General features: G+C 37.9%; 1 protein-coding gene across 9 annotated transcripts in view; it reads left to right on the plus strand.

Moving 5' to 3' along the window:
- BCAS3 (BCAS3 microtubule associated cell migration factor) overlaps positions 1 to 17,919 on the plus strand; it is a 482,555-nt gene that overhangs the window by 92,521 nt on the left and 372,115 nt on the right. For all 9 annotated transcript variants that reach the window (XM_044993805.1, XM_044993810.1, XM_044993811.1 and 6 more), the window contains exons 10-12: positions 2,032 to 2,108; positions 3,934 to 4,017; positions 12,437 to 12,607. In XM_044993805.1, the coding sequence (XP_044849740.1) occupies positions 2,032 to 2,108; positions 3,934 to 4,017; positions 12,437 to 12,607 (332 nt within the window). The remainder of the gene's footprint in view (positions 1 to 2,031; positions 2,109 to 3,933; positions 4,018 to 12,436; positions 12,608 to 17,919) is intronic.

Genomic DNA, 17,919 nt, shown 5'->3' on the forward strand with positions numbered 1-17,919 from the left:
ATGCCAACATTTAGATGCTGTGTTAGATAGTATTGGCCTCAATCCAGCAAATAAGGCTATTCACATGGTTAAAGGTACTTTACTGACTCAGGACCTTATTGCACTAGCCTTTCGCATTTGGTGACTCAGAATCAGATCACGCATCAGGCCCCAATTCTGCAAATATCTGCAGTTGAATTACTTATATCTGTGTGAAATCCCATTGATGTTAGTAGCACAATGCATTGGGGTTAGGAGCTGCACAGGCATAGATGTTTGCAGGATTGGAGCCCTAAATGGTATGCAAAAATGTTACATATTATTTATAGTGTTGTAGTGCCTACAGGTCCCAGTTGGGATGATTGGACTTCATAGTATTATGTGTTCCCTGCCCCGAAGAGCTTACAATCTAAAATGACCCAAAAAGACCCAGGGAAGGAGAACAGGGCACAGTATACCACAAACTGGTCAGAGTGCAATTGTAAGAGCTCAGCCTTTAGTTCCAGATTTTTTCCCCTTTATGCTTTTTATTTAGGTTTTACTCTTTCTTCTGTCAAATTGTTCTAAAACCTGTCTTTATAATATTTTTTATTTTAATCCCACTTTTGTTTATAACTAACACTAGAATTTTCTATATTTTTGTTAACTTTTGATTCTTTCTGTTAGTTACATTTAGCATCCCATCTAGTTTAAGTTAATTTTAAACATTGGCAACTTTAAAAAATATATATATTTAACCCTCGCCTTTTCAAATATTCAAGGGTATCTTTAACTTTAGCTGCTTTTCAGTACTGTTATTTTCTGTGCTGTGTTGTTTTTAACTTTGAATCCTAGCCTTATGCATATAATATAATATATAATAATTTTAAGACTTTGTGTATTTGCAAGTGCACCTATTTTCCTTGATAACACAGACTGAATAACAGGTAGGACCAAGTGTGGTCTAAGTATATTTGATCCTGCCTCGGTGCAGGGTCTGGACTAGATGACCTCTCGAGTCCCTCTGAGCCCTATATAGCTATGATTCTATGAGCGATGGAAAGTTTTTAGTATGAAGCTAACTGGAGTTCTGATGCCGAGCTTGAGTCAATGAAGGTGATAACGAACGAAGAGTTTGGCAGGAAGAAAGCACAGTTTTGTAAACACACCACAAAACAAGCACGCAGTTTGTCATGATAGGCAGTCTGCTTAAAAGAGACTCAGTACTGGGATAGAAGAGATGTTGCAAGCCAAAACTAAAATGTGTTAATAAAGCTAGGCAAGGGAAGCTTGCATACCACCTCTTCTATGCTGTTCATGATTCTAGTCAATGCTGTTATAGCTCGCTCTTTCATGAATACTTACATATGGGATTAATTTAATACATTGTGAGTAGTCCCAATGACTTAATGGAACTGCTTGCAGGGTGAAATTGCAAGTTGACGTCAATGGGAGTTCTGCCATTGATTTTAATGGGGTGAGGATTTCACTCATAGTGGGTAAAGTTAAGTACCCACATAAGTCTTTGTGAGAGATGACCTGTAAACACAAATACTTCTATTAAAAACAAACAAAACCCACCCACAGACACCTAAAATGATTTTGACCTCATTGTAGTTATTGATCACCAGCAGGCATTCAGTGAAATGAACTTAATCATGCTGTAAATATATAGAATTACTTGGTTCACAATGTGGAGAAATCCACTTTTCAAAGTACTAAAAACCCCAATAACTTAAATGAAAAGTTAATATCCCATGCAGTTTTGAGTGATGGGTTTCTTAAAGTTGTAAAATCTATTCTCCATTCTCAGCCTTCGAAAATGACATTTTTAAAAAGTAAGAAACTCAGACATAAGGAAAAATTTGCATTTACCATTAATTAACTAACTGTTAATAACATGGCTCATCTAGCCACAATCTTATCTTCAGCTACAAAAATGTAAGCATTTGCTGAGTGATATTAGCAATTGAAGGCTCTTTGTTTAGACTTTTTGTTTTCTTGGCAATAAGTAAAATTCTTTGTAAGAAGTCATTAAGATATTTCTCAGTGCTGCCTTTTGAAAATTTTCAGGCTGCTATCCTTGTCCGGGGCCAAACATGAATCCCATTGCTCTTGGGAGTCGTTGGCTTGCTTATGCAGAAAACAAGGTAAGGAATGGCTTAAATTTTAAATATTTTCTGTAATAGAGAAGCCAGAATGATTTTATCTAAACCACGGGAACAGACTTGTTAAAAAATAAAAATAAAAAAAGGCTACAGTCTTTAAAAGGACATTGACAAATGATGGTAGGCCAAAAGTTAGACCTACCAGCTGTGTTTTGTTTGCAGTTATATCGTCCCTCTGCTCTATGTACTGTACCTTATTCAACTGTGTGAGCTTACAGGGCCTGGATATACAAGAACAGTACAGGCAGAAAAAGGAGAGTTTCAGTGTAAGATTGCATCATATAGCTTGATTGGCAATTAACACCTTAAAAATCGTGTTCAGCTCTTCAAACAATAACTCTCAACACCCCTGTAAAGACAGATGTATGCCTATTTAACCATTAGGGGAAACTGAGTCACAAAGTGGTCCAAGGATTTGCCTAAGACCACACAGCAAGTGAGGGGGTAGACTGGGGATTAGAACTCAAAAATTTCTGGCTGCCTGCCTCCGGGCTCAATCCATTAGACCACAGCTGTCTTTGAGAACATAAAATATTGAATTAGTTGTGATTATTTTCAGAGTCAAAGAGAGAAAAATTAGATGCCAAGGAAAGTAATTAGCACTCTTTTTACCCCGTGTAGTCCTAAAAGATCACTGCAAATTTAAAACAAGATGTGTTTGAAAACTTCACTTTCAGTTACCAGAGTATGGTTTGTATTTTAAAATGGAAGCACTTACCTTTGTCATGTTCACCCTTGGTTACATTCCTGTGACAGGAATAGCTGCTTGTAAGAACTGAGCCAAGGACGATCAGAGAGGCAGCTTTTATTAATTTGCCTGCTGTTATACCTCTGTCCAAATTTAGGTCTGCCTCTTGATGAAACACCACACCCATCGGTCAGCTACAGTAGTTGTTCAATTTACACACTGATCTGTAAGTTTTGCAAATGCTGCAGCAGCAAATTTAAACAAATTATGAAAACAAATAGGTCAAAAGGCAACTTCAGCCACTGATGGTTCCCTCGGATACATTGACTATTTCCCTTTTTCAGTTTAATTTTTACTTTTTTACCCATTTTAATAGAATTACAAAGAGGCATTTTCAGGAGAAGATATAGTTTAGGGTGATTTTTATCCCTTTCACCTCTTTCTTTCAACAAAAATGATAGAAGGAAGCAACTAGAGAGTCAACATTTTCTATGTAGCAACACTTAATATCAGTGACTCATTTGCCATTTTTTTTAACTGGCAGTCTTCATTAGTTGTTTGATAGGGGCTAGAGGTGTCCTGTTTTGGTGTATTAATAATAAAAGAAAAGCAGTCTAGAAGCAATGCAATTGCAGACATATTAAATCTCTACAAAGCCCAAAGAATTAAAAATGTACATGTAGCAAACTTTTTTCTTTTGTCATTTTTCTCCTTGCTGGAGTCTGTATAATAAAAAAAAAAATAATGAAGTAGGGGGGAAAGCCATATCCAAATTCATAGGATGTCAAATATTTAAAGTTATGTAGACATCGCTAAAGCCGTTGATTATGTTTATTTAAATTTATTTGCGGTAATGCTGCCAGACCCAAAATCCCACCATTTCAAAGTTTATGAATTCTTAGGGACTACTCATCTTGTAATTGAAAACCAAAGCTGAGCATGCGACAGTCTGGGTGGCACCCAGAAGATTATAAAAAGGGGTTAAGTGTCTGAGCAGGGCTTTTTGCTATTTGTATGAAAAAACACGCCACTGTACATGATAAATAAGAGCTATGCTAATGGGTTACGGGGTTGTATAGTTTAATAATAGTGACTTGCTGGCTGTCTTTCTCCTCGCAGCTGATCCGGTGCCATCAGTCCCGTGGTGGAGCCTGTGGAGACAACATTCAGTCTTACACTGCCACAGTCATTAGTGCTGCCAAAGTGAGTACATCAGCAACCGCTGGAAGAAGTTATCGTGTGCAGTGATGATCAGATTCCCTTGCTGAACTGTATTGAGATTTCCCCCCCCCCTCTTCTAATTCACAAAATAGAAAAGAATCTCAGAAAGGTGCTGGAATTGCTTTAATAATATTAACACAAAATATAGGGGCCAGATCCTGCACATTTCTGAGCAGCCTTTGCTCCATGCCTCTCAGTAGGCACTCAGTGTCATTCAGGATTGGACCTTTTATATTTCAAACCTTTAGTCACACTACCAGCTCTTGCTCATGTGAGCATTCTCAGTTAAATCTACTCAAGCAGGACTGATCTCTTAGCATGTTGATACTCAGTTTATAAACACAGCAGTGCCTGGTGCTTTGTGGATATATTTGCTCCAATACTATATTTTTACTGTATTTCAAGGGTGATAAAATTGTACTTGAGGGATAGAAGAGCTAATTAATTATATACTTACTTTACCAGAGCTGGCTGAATTTATTTCGGCAAATAGTTTTGGCTGGAAAAAAAATAGGGGAAGAAATTCTAAAAACAGAGAAATGTTTCATTTCAACATTTTCAAAATTAAAATTAGTAGAAAACCCCAAGCCCCCCTCCTCCCCCTGAAAACTAAACATTTCAAGTTAAAGGAAGCGTTTTGTTAGACCTGAAATGATTTTTTTTGTTGTTTTTCACTGGCAATAAAAACCTAAAAAATTGTTGTTTCAGGTTGATACAAACCGAATTATTTTTCAGATTTTTAGAGTTCAGTCACCGAACTAAAAAATCAGTTATTCACCCAGCTCCAGTTATTATAACCTTCAAAAAAGCCTCTGAGTGTTAATAATAATGTTTACATTTAGATACCAGTGCCTATGGTTTGCTTAGTCGGAACAGCGTTCCTCTGTGTGTTTGGAAGCTTCTGAGTTTTCATGGAAAAATCTTAGGCAAGCCAAAAGAGCATGCATTTTTTTTTCCTGGAGATTTTACCTCTCACATTTGGAGAAGTCAGTTCTTTTTCACACACAAAAAAGTGAGTTTCAGTGTTGGCTGGCGAAGTTCATGCTGATTACAAGCTTTTCTCATAACCACAAGCCTTGTGATTTGTGAAATACACAACAAAACAGTTCTAATCATAGGGATTACAAAGAGACTCTAAATGATAGCATGGAATAGAAAGCACAACTGCACCGAACAAAACAACAGTTTAAAGAACCCACAAAGAGAAGCAAAGGTCATGCTGCTTCATATAAAAGCAAATAAAAAAATGAATGTATTCCATCAAGATGGCTTTAGAACTCAACTGTGCTGTGGTTGGAGGGGGAGAAAAATCACAGGTTTTTACATTGCTGAGGGGAAATTTGGATCTTCCTCCTCCTGAAGATACTATTTTAAATCTGTAATATCTGCTTTGAGTATCTTCACACTCAGTGGAAAAAGTTGAAAAAAATACTTTCCGTCTCATCAGCATTAGCATTCTTTTTAAAAAGGGCAAATGGCTTAGCTAACGAGTTCAGTAGCATTTGCTATAACTGTGCTCAAATAGGCTGGATTCTTGTTTACATGAGGGTCACTTTATACTACCAGAGCAGCATAAAGTGGCCTTCATGTAAGCAAGAGTCTGGCCCGATAGGCCATTGGAAAGAGCAGGCCACAATGTTGTTTAAACTCTGTGTACAACTGAGTAGCACACATTGAATAGTCCCTGCAGATCAAAGGCTAATTTTTTGTTTTGTGTTGTTACAAGGACTGAAAAATCCAGCCAGAGAGTGTCTGTCAGAAAGCACGAAAGGGTCCCTAGACAAGACCATAGATTAATAGTTTTTAAGGCCAGTAGGGACCATTATGATGATCTAGTCTGACCTCCTGCATCATACAGGCTGGAGAATTTCACCCAATACATACGAGCCAAATACATACAAACTTGAAAATAACGATGGTGCAATAAACAGGGAGAATATTTGTATAGTCGCAGGAAAGAAAAATGTGTGAGACCCTATATAACAGCAAGGTAATAATCAGAGCTGGGAAAAGATAGAAAGCCATTAGATAATATGCACTAACGCATGCTACGAACCCTCTAATACTTGGGGAAGGAATTCTGGGTTGGTAGTACAGAGTAGAATGGAAATCTTCAGTTACATCCAAATGCCATGTTTCTCTTGTCAATTGTTGGGGTTCTTGGTTAGTTGTGATCCCATTGTGTAAATAGGGGCGGGGGAGACTCAGGGACTCTTGTGTACAGTATAAGTGGTGGGGAAGGCATATATTTAAATGAGACATTTAATACATTGCAAGCCGGGGTGGAGTGTGGTTGGGACTGGGAACAGTGGAGACAACCTTCTGGGGAGGGAGGGAGATTTTGGCCAAGGGGATTTGAGACAGTGTTCATCATCCTCCCTGCTCTATCCCTACCTCTTTGCCTCTAGTAGATGGGGGCTGCTGCTTCCCACTTCTGCCTCCTTCCTTTCTTCATGCTGTATGGGGAGACAGGATCACATGCAGCATCTGGGTCCAGGCTCTGGGGCTCATCCCATCCACGGCAGCTACCATTGGGCAGTGCAAGCCGGGGTCTTGGCTCTTTCTGTTGCTGAAGTTTGGGAAGGGGATGATTAAAAAAAAAAAAGGTGCATCCTGGGTTGAGTAGCCCTGTTTGTCGTGCCTTTCACTAATATGCTGGATTTTTGAGAGTGCCAGGGGCTGGGCTGATTCCCAGTTTTGGGGTCGGGAAGGTGCATCTTTCCTGTATTGGGAAACTGGCAAATAGTTATGTAGATTTTTTTTTCACATTCCACTTGGCATCCAGGAGGTTTGTATTTGGGGAGTCCAGTGCAGTCGAGGCTAGACAGGGTCCAGTTGAAGACTCTAAAACCGAATGGGCTGCTTGGACACTGGTCCTGGGCATTCATGTGCCATAATGACAGGAGTGCACCTCTATGTCTGCTGCTACTTGTAGCTCTTCTCCTCTATCCTACCTCTGCCAAGAAAGAGAGGAGAAAGTTGGGACTCTGGTATCCAGTCAGGGTTCCTTGATTGGCCTGAGTGTGTATAGAGAGAGCATGGGTTCACACTCACTTTCAAGGTGCCAGTTCAGATCAGCGAACAAACGTGTAGGCTAGTGTTGGGTGATATATTCCAGTTAGCTGTAGGCTGTTAATAACGTTGTAGCCTCCTTGTTTAACCATATGATTTCCGTGTTTCCTTGTTTCCATGTCCACATCAATGGACAGTGTAAATATTTTCAGCCTGAAATTTTGATAGTCAGGAGGCTAGTTGACCAAGGTCCAATTGATTAGTACAAACCTGATACAAATTTATGCCCCAATTTTGCAAACATTTATGCACATGCAGAACTTGGCTCATGTTAATAGTCTAAGTGAAGGCAATGGGACTACTTAAGTGAGTGCACATGTGTAAGCATTTGCAGGATTGGTGTCTTAATTATGTTTGTGCTTTTTGCTAACAAATTTTGAAACTCTTGTGTCTGTTAGCAAGTCTAAAGCATGGAACAAAGTTAATAACTTTGTTTTGACCGATTTAATCAAACTGCGTAGCAATAAGCAAAATGCCACTTCCTGGTATTGAAACACTGACTTACCTCAGAGGCAAATATACACTCCAAATATCTGTTGCCCTTTGCCCTTCCCATTACCTCACCATATTGCTTGTTTAAGTAAATCTTCCTTTACAGGCCTCAACTGTGATTATATCTTATCTGCATGAAATGGTCTAGGATCCATCCCTTTGATCAATGGAGGTGTTAGCTTCTTTTAAAGTGTATGTTCTTTTTTATTCCCTATTCTGTCCCTTTTGAATTCGGAGCGGTCCCATAAAAGTTCTTTTTTTCTCAAATGACCTTGGAATTCAGCCTTTTGTGGGTCTTGATTCCAATCTCTTACTGAGGGACGTGGAGGAACCTTTACACAGAGAAGGAAGATAAAGTTTGGTAAGGAGTAATAGTGATAGAACTCCATCTGAGAGCTCCCACTTGGAGATCCTCAGAGGAAACACTCGGTAGCTTTGGAAAATATTTACTATGATGACATTTGATGGGTTAACTTGATAAATGCCTCGGTAACTAACAGCTTTTTTTCTCCATAATGTGGTTCCCATGAGTTTATCATATGAAGTAGGCCTCCTGCATAATCAACAATTTCAAGAGTTATCCTCAATCCCTTTATCTGGCAGTGCTAGAGCTACCCCTGTTAACATTTAATGCTAAATTCAAAACCACCATCACATTAGGAGACGTTGACTCTTTTTATCCTAGCAATATTGGAGAAACTCACAATATCATGGATTTATTATTTGATGATCTTTATTTTAGATGTCTAGAAGGATTTTGTTTTGAACAGCCAGAGTAGTTTTCACTATTCCCACTTCATGCATCTGACAAAAACTCCCCTCTCTGCTGTTGCTAACTTTTCCATGGGTCATTTTGCCTCTCTGATCTTATTTTCTTATTTCTTATTTTCATTTCTTCCCATTTGTTTGACTATCTATGTGTATTCTAAGGCAGATCACAGTAGTGATAATTTCAGCAGCTTCACTGAACATAAATGCCGTGGAAACAGAAACATTTTAAAATGTTGATAATTTAATAGAGTGTATCAGGGAAGTTATTATTGTTCACAAAGATGAAAATTGCTTTGCATGGTGTGCTTCAGGTCCCATGGATTTCTCCACTGCCGGTAAAGTCAGTGAAATGGGACTGAAGGCATGTAGCATCTTCCAGGAATGAAGCTCATTATTATTGAGTGGTTTTAGTGATTGGTGAACTTCCAGGGGTTTGGTTTAGATAATCATCCAGATGTGAAGTTGCTTATCTGCAGTATCCATGCTTTTTTTGGGGGGGGGAGGGGGAGAACACGCTTTTCCATCGCCTTCCCCTCCTTTGGCTTCTTCATCTACCTGAAGAGAGACCCCGCTTTTTGCTAACAACTGTGTGTTGAGCAGGTGATCAGCCAGACCAGCTCATTCTCTAGTCTCTTAAAGAGGTGTCCAGGTACGCCTTCTCTCTCCTAATTCAGTCTTGGGGTGGCATGGCAGGCAACCCTTCCATACCTTTCTTAAGGGTAGCCAGTAGATTCCCTTCCTCTCTATATCTCGTGAAACCACTTTTCTGCTATTTCAGCACATATGGTTCTCATCATGTCTGGAGAAGGGAAAGTCAAGAATTTCATTTCAGAACTTCATCAAAAGTTTGGTTCAAATTTGGATCTAAAATTGTTTGAATCAAAGGAACTGTTATGTTGTTCAAACCATATTTTCGATTTAATTATTGATTACCAGGGTATTTGCGTATCAGTAGAATCTTTGGTTCTTTCAAATATTCCAGCTTCTCCTTCCAGAGTCTTAATTTGGAAACATTTACATTTTTATGTCAACTTTTTGTTCCCTTTTTGAGAAAGAACAATACATCATTTTATCACTAAAAGGACATAAGACCTTGTTAAAACTAAACAGCTCAACTGTCATTGGATGATACATTTTAATTTTCTCCGTTAATTAAAGGTGTGGTCTTTTTTTAGATTAAACAGTGGATGAGTACATAGGTTTTTTTAAAATTAAAATAACTGTTTATATTTGAATGAAGATGAACAGGTTTTTTTAAGTGTCTAATTGCACTACGCAAAGTTTTGAGATTTTGCATTTAAATGTAGTGCAAGTTGTTTACAAGAAAACATTGAAAAAATGAATTTCATTTTTAGGAAAATATCATGTGTTCACTCACTAAGAATTCCCATCAATAATGAAGAAAGCTGAAAAGTGAAAACTCATACATTTATTTAAACTTAAAACCTCTTTTGATGGTCTGCCTAATGTCTAACATCATATTATAAACCAAGTTTTCTTGTCACCTAATAACTGCTCTAGTTGATTCTTTTTTGGTGTATCTTAATCCCAAGGTGGTAAAGTGATTTAGCAAAAACTGCATCTGTTTTCTCTTGATACCTGATAACTTCTTAATGAGTACTAACAGCTTATGTGAGAGCAAGGCCATTAGCACTAATGGATAGGGAGGACAGCTGATATGGCATGGGAAAGGTTAAAGATTACCAGGGAAGTTTTTGCAAATATTCACATAGCACAAGGGAATAAGTAACGTAATGGTTTTGCACTGATATTTATGTACTAATGGACTTGGCCAAATCTTTGTACACCTATTATTTTTCAGACGGCTTGCAGTCACAATCTGGTATAACATATGACAGTAGTTCAACTTGTTAGATAAGCATGCTATGTTTTTCAAAGAAAGACTTAAATAGTGTGCGTGTCACTATATAATCTAACTAGATATAATATTGCAGTTACTTTCTTAAGAGGCTCATTCTAACCTGTTCTTGCCACATAATCTTTCTATGTATTTTACTGAGTCTGTCATGCTTACATTTTCTGGCTGCATGAAATACCACTGCATTAGTGTATGCTCTTAATTACAAATGTATGTCACATCAGTATTGGTCAGTTTTTTCTGAAGGCCTGTGTGTTATAACACAGTATTGTGGTATTAACTTTTAAGTCTTTCCCTTCAGATACCGTTATTTGTTTTGTTGTATATTATTTTTAATCTTCTGGATGAAACATTAGCTGTTAAAGTTTGTTCTTTCTTATTCATTGATGTGAGTATGAAAAGATCAAGATAAGAAGCAAATAGCAGGATATATTACTAAACACTTTAAAACCAAAAGGTATTCCGTTGATAAAGGCATGGCTCAGTTTTAAGTGGTAGCATCTCCATTAGCATTAATGGGGTAAGTACATCAACAGAGGCATCTCAGAGGTTAATCAGGCTTCCTGGCTAGAAATTGCCATCAATACAGTGTGGCGCCTAATTCTGTTGGTCCTTCAGAGGCTTTCCTGACAACACACTACCAGACTTTGTGTAAGTCTTTTCCTATGAATTATTAAAACAAACGTTTGGCTGCTAATTGATGAACACTAATGTGTTTTCTAATCACTGCAGTTTGAGTTTTTAGCACTAAACAAAGCAGTTACAATTGATTTGTGGCTTATTCTTGGTTTCAGTTTTTGATCTGTATCTTTTTTCCTTTTCAATTTAGCAGGCAGCTTTGCTTGTCATTTTAGTTAAGAATTTATTTGTCGCAATGTCATTCTGTTCTTAAGCTCCTATTATATTTATTTATCAGAGGCGGTCCTTGGTACCAGGAAAAACATTACGGAGTTGTAGTTTTTTTAACCCATCTCTCCCCAATTGTCCTATTCCACCACCACCAGTAGAAAAAAGTTAGTAAAGTATAAAACCCAGTGCCAGGGATAAAATTTAAAAACAATGCCTGGGAAGCATGAACAATAAGTCCCATTACTGGTAGTAGGATTTGTGTGATCTGCTGGAAGTCCTCCTTCCCACTACTTTGAAGATGTAGCCTTTAATGTTACTGGTTTTGGGTCTCCTATTCAAACAATATTAGGACTCCAAAAGGTGAATTCTTGAGAAATAAATGTCTGTCCCTTTTATATCCAGAAAGGGCCACATCCTTCCTGTCTTACTCATCTGGATACCATTGCCTTCAGTGGGACTATTATCATATGAGTAAGTCAAGCATGATTTGGTCCTAAGTAAGTATTTCTCTATGTAGTGGGAATGGGCGACGAGATGGATCACTTTGTTTATCCGTTCTGTTCATTCCCTCTGAGGCACCTGGCGTTGGCCACTGTTCAAAGACAGGGTACTGGGCTAGATGGACCTTTGGTCTGACCCAGTATGGCCATTCTTATGCAGTGAATGTGTAATGCCTTTATTCCTCTCACTGCAGCTACAACTTACATTTGATCCCTGTTACCATCTCTGAGGTGACGTATCAAATGAAATGAAGGACAAACCTTGTATATTTCTGTAGTTCATCATCATAGAGGAGAAAGGTCATATGGCAATAGAAATGTGATCTGTGTACTCACACTGCACTTCTTTCAATGGGTTCTGTGCACCTGTCCCCTGTTGTTATAATATCAGTGTATTGTAATGCTTTCAACTGTGGTGGATTTTGCTCAGTACCTGCGGGAACAAACAAATAAAAATGTTAGTTTTAAAAAGAAAAAAATTAACATAATGTCTAAAGTCATTACAGTGAATACTTCTCTTCCTTTTATCAATGTTTTTGAAGCCCCTGAATAAAATATGTGAAATTACATTTTATTTTCCAAAGAAAACCAGTTCACAAGATAGATCAAACTCTGTTGGTGGCTTGCTAAGCCTTTTAAATAGAATATTACTACATGTAGCGTCTCACACAATTAGTATGTCAGTTATAAAAACCCATTTAATTTGTTTTGTGTGTTTCTTGATGTATGGTGATGAGCAATCTAGTCACCACATTCATTGTGCTGTGAGAGAAATTTCAATGTAGATCTGAAAAAACAGCCCTAAAACTGTATTTATTGGTTCTCTTTCTTTTTATAGACGATAAAGACTGGACTTACAATGGTTGGGAAAGTGGTTACACAGCTGACAGGGACATTGCCTTCAGGAGCAACTGAAGAAGAGATTTTAGTTCATAGCAATACTCGTCGAAGTCCTCTGGTGCCTGGGATCATCACTGTTATTGATACCGAGACAGTTGGAGAAGGGCAGGTAATACAACTTGCAAAGAAACAAAAAAGAGTATCAGAACTGCCTTAAGTGTCACAAGACTTTAGAATTAAAAATGCATTATGTGCTTTTAGATTTCCAAATGAAAACTATAACCATGATTTTTATCAGGTCAAGCAAATTTACAGATGCACATTGTTATGACATAGGAAGTGCTATTTGGGAATGAATTTAAGCCAGCATGTATATAGCCTGTAATGCACATTTACATGACATTTTGACAACATCAAGTGTGAAGTGTCACTTTCTGTCCCTCTAACACTTGCTCAAAAGTGACATTGATTTATGCTGACCAGTTGTATGTGGGTATGGTCTGATTACATTTATTAATACATAATGTAGCAGGAAATTTTGACTGTGCTCTAGAAATATGGTGAATTGTTTGATATGGTGTAAAATAGTAATAATTGGGAGACGATGGTTAGCTAAGCAAATGGAGAACTTGGGTAGAAAGTCTGAAATTACTCAGCTTTTCAAAGCATAAGTTTGAGTGAGTCCTAGTCTGCCATTTAATATATTTTTTTCTGACAACATAGTTAATTTATAGAACACAATAGTACCACATAAGATTATCTGTTTAAAAAACCCATATGTCAACCATTTAAAATGGAAACGAATGTTTTAATGAAGTTCCTTTATAAAATAAAGGTGTCGTAGGTTTCTTATTGATTTACTTCAATTAATCATTTCTTTTTTAAGGGCCTGATCCTGGAGACTCTAACTAATGCAAGACTCTAACTGGTTTAATTATTTATGATGGTTCTGCAAATTGAGTTTTTCCATAATCTATTTGTCAACATTTGCTGAATTAAAAACAAAAAGAACAACTCCCCACCCTCATTCCTTCCTATTTCTCCCAACCCCTCAAAGGCCCACACTAATGTTTAGGATGCACTGTGTGTACAGCTATGTTACCTTGGTAAGATATTTTTTAAAAAATTGGTCATGTTATGTATGTTTCCTAACTGATGATTAAATAAAATATTTTCCTTCCCAGGTTTATAAGATGCTCTCTGATATTTTAATGTTTCCAAGAATTAATTTAAAGATAATCAAATCCATATAGTGTTGCCAGTGATTTGATATTGAAGTCCCTTCTCTCTTAAAACCAAAATAATACAAAACCAGCAGAAAATAGAAAACAACACTATTTTATTTGATTTTACAAGATCATGTTAGTAAAATAAGGCTGCTGGCCTTTGGGATTCATTTTTGTTTCCTGGAAAAATTTCTGTTGCCTTTTCTTAGAAAGCCAGAAAAAAAGAAAAATTCTACTTCATAAATTTCTCATGAAGCCTTGTTTAATGCAGTCATTATATCTGATGTTCTTGTCTGTGCATTGACTATTCTGCATAGGCTTAGAAATAAAATGATTTATCTTGGGTTTTGAAGTCGTCTTGTTGATTTAGAGGTTTTTATGAACTTGTCATCTGACCTTACCAGTGGTAGGGAATAATCAAACCTAAAGGACACTGTGGAAAAGTAGTTGTAAAAATGATAACAGTTGCTTTGCCCAGCTAACACTACAATATCAAAAATAAGCCATTATTTGTAGTGAAACAATTGTTTTTTGTCTTAAACCCCTAAAGTAACAGGCTTTGAGGTAGACATTATTCTTATATCATTTGAATTCAGAAATAACTTTCTGGCATTTGTATTTTTGTCACTTGGGATATGTAAACAGTATTGGGGTTCATTATTTATGTTCATTGTGGAGCTGGGTCTCAGAATTTTCTGCATGAGTTTTTCTAATAAGGGAAAATAACTTCCGTTTATGCTGTTGGGGTTTTTTTTGGCCACAAAAGGCCTTTTTATAACTTCAGAAAGGTCTAGGTCTATCAATGAAGAAGCTTGGTAAACAAAAACCTGGGAGATAGTTTTAATTTTTTATGTAGCCTAGAAAAAGTTGGTTGTTGTACAACACTGCCTCTGTAGGGTACTTTCCTGTATAAGGTGTATGATTTGCGATTGTGTCCCTTCTGAGTCATTGCCAGATGCTACCCTCCTACTCTGTTTCCCCCATCACTGAGTTGAATCAGCAAGTTTTGTGCACAGATCCTAGCTTGAACATGGCAGATTCAAATTCTGCTGGCTGGATGAATTACCTAGTTGTAGTGCAGAGGAGTGGAAATAAGAGTCAGTTGGTAGGAGACTTGGAACGCTCCTGCTCTCTCATGCTGATGGGACCAGGTACGTCCGCAGGAGGTGACAGGTTACTGCTTAGATGATGTAGGATCTGTTTGCACTACCTCGACAGACATGGATAGTTTTCATAGCATAATTGATTCAGGCTCCAGTTTACCAAGGCACTTAAGCAGATGCCTGACTTTAAATGTGTGAGTAGTCTCACTGAAGGAAATAGGACTGCTCACATGCTTAAAGGTATTAGAGAGACTAGGTGGGTGAGGTAATGTCTTTTATTGGACCAACTTCTGTTGGTCAGAGAGATCTGAAGAAGAGCTCTGTGTAGCTCAAAAGCTTTTGTCTCTCACTAACAGAAGTTGGTGCAATAAAAGATGTTGCCTCACCCATCTTGTCTCTCTCATATCCTAGGACTGACATGGCTACAACTGCACTGCATTCTTAAAGGTAGGCACATGGTTAATCACCTTGCTCAGTTGCTGCCTATATGACTACTGAGCTGGGTTGATCCTTGCTCATTATATTTAGTGTCTGGAAGGAATTGACCCTGTCATGGCAAATTGGCTTGTGTAGAGTGTGTTTTACCCCACCTCCACACCTGCCCCATTCCTCGAACCTCTGCTGGGTTCACCCAGGTGCGATGGAGAGTGGTTGAGCTGGATGGTTAATGTGGGTTACTCACAGGTCTAAGGCAGGGGTCGGCAACCTTTGAGAAGTGATGTGCCAAGTCTTCTTAAATTACAGTAAGGAAATGATTTCGCATGCCAGTAATACATTTTACAGTTACAGGGGCCGGCGGAGGGAACCCCAGACCGGCAGCATGGGTGGCAGACTGAACCCCAGACCAGCAGTGGGCTGAGCCCAGCCCACTGCCGGTGTGGGGTTCCGTCGACCGGCCCCTGCCAGGCGGGGTCCCAGCTGCCGGCCCCGCTCAGCTTGCTGCTGGCCTGGAGTTCCATTCATTCAGGCAGGCAGCGGGCTGAGTGGGGCCAGCAGCCGGGACCCCGGCTGGCAGCAGAGTGCCACTCAAAATCAGCTCACGTGCCGCCTTTGGCACACGTGCCGCAGGTTGCCGACCCTTGGTCTAAGGTTAGGCCCATGCTCAGATGAAATAATTGTTCTACAGTTACAGGTCAAATCCCTTGTGTATTTTTATCTTTGCTTTCAAGGCACAGCTCCTGGCAGTGATTAAGCGGGCAGTGATAGGATATAGTATCCAGATCTAGACTCAGTTGGAGAAATGAAATGACAAAGTAGATATGAGGCACCAAAGGGTAGAATCCCTGACTCATCCCAGGTGGAAAGGAAAGGATGAGGATTTGTGGTTTGGGCTATTACATCTCTCTTGAATTGAAATGGATATGCTCAGTGGTAGCTTGGGTCTTCCTAAATCGCATGGGAAACCACTGGGAATTCTTGATTCCAGAGAAGTTTGTATTCTGGATTGAGTTAACTCTTTCCAGACACTGTAGCAAAGCCCTTTCATCCAGGGACCTGTGCATTGTGAGGTGTGTGTGTGTCTCTTAAGGATAGTCAGAAATAATAGCAGCTCTGGAGGCAAGTTTCAAAGACATGGAGGGGAGTCAGGTGCCCAACTTCCAATGATTTTCAGTTGGGCACCTAAGTGCCCTTTGTGAATTTCAAAATCACCCTATTTATCCACGTAGCACTAACCCCACCTCTGACAAAGAACTCGGGGCATTGTATTATATAATGGAATGAAAACAATTACAGTGTAATAAAAATAATGAAATGACCTCTTTAAGAGGTAGATATTTAAAAACAAACGAGGGTCCAGTTTAAAAAGTGGAACAAAAAGCATAGGAAAGGAAAGTAATAAATATAAATGGCCAGCAGTGGTTCTCCTGCAAATACTTTTGAAAGGGAAAGAAGTAGGTAAAAGATTAAATGAAATAGGTGTCACTGGGGAGCTCATTCCATATCATGGGGCCTACAACAGCAGAACGTGTGATTGTTGACTTTGGATATGGCAGTATAAACCCTAAATTGCGGGGGATGTATGTGTGTGATATGCAGATTTACTTGCAAAAATTAGGGTTAAGGAGCATGTATTGAACATAGGCCAGAAGTGTTAGAATTTTAAACTGGCATTACTCTCTCTCGTTTTAAAATTCAGTTTACCCTTTTATAGGCAGCCAGTGTAACGAATGCAAGATAGCACTCAGTGCATTTAGTGAGATATGATAATAACATAATATTGCTTAATTTGAAACATTATTAGCTTTATACAGACATATACACACATTTGTACACCGAAGAAATCTTTGAATTTAACTACAGAGAGATGTAATGTTGTAAATCGCTGAGGAAAATATTTTTAGTAAATCTTATGAATATAGACATGTTAGTGAAATCTCACATGCGGCAGTTGTTTATATGCTAGTTCCTTCTTTTAAAAACAGTGGTACTTTGAGAAAGTTTTTAACTGTAGTGTCGTTAAAAGAAAAGTGTAGAAATGTTGAATTATTGGATTATTTGGATTATATTTAAAAACTGAATAAAAATAATTATCAAGAATCCTAAGTAACTTTATGGTCAACCAAAATATGTTACCACGGTCCGTGTGCTTGTTTAAACTTCCTTTTAATGAAGTGTTACCAAACTTTTCAGTTAACTGCAGTGGCTATTTATTTGGATCTGTTAATTAGTTTAAATTGATAAAAACGAACCTTTACAGATGTCCTCTTTTTTCCCTAATTGGAAATAAATACAGAAACCTTTAGTGGTTTGAGTTTTATAGAAAAATTATTTTCTTTTGACCTTTGATTCTTTATTCTTAATTAATTCATCAACTAGGCCACCCACATTTAGTCTGAAATAATGACCTTTTTCAAAAGCCGGCAGTTTTGTGACTGAACATAAATCTGTTAAACATCTAACATTTAGTTGATTCTTAATGTTTTTGATAGAGTGATGTGATTAATGGTATATCATTGTGTTACTCATTGATCATTCAAAACACATGAAAATATTTGAGGAAAATTTTTTAATGTTAACTTTGAAAAATTATAAGGTAGATAACATGTTGGTCTTTTTATGTTTTAAAATGTGACTGGTGGTTTTTTTTCCTGTTCCCTATTAACTTTTTATTGCATTAAAGAGGAATTCTTCATAAAAAAAAAAAGGGGGCA

Source organism: Mauremys mutica, chromosome 19 (assembly GCF_020497125.1).
Source record: "Mauremys mutica isolate MM-2020 ecotype Southern chromosome 19, ASM2049712v1, whole genome shotgun sequence".
NCBI classification, from domain to species: Eukaryota; Metazoa; Chordata; order Testudines; family Geoemydidae; genus Mauremys; species Mauremys mutica.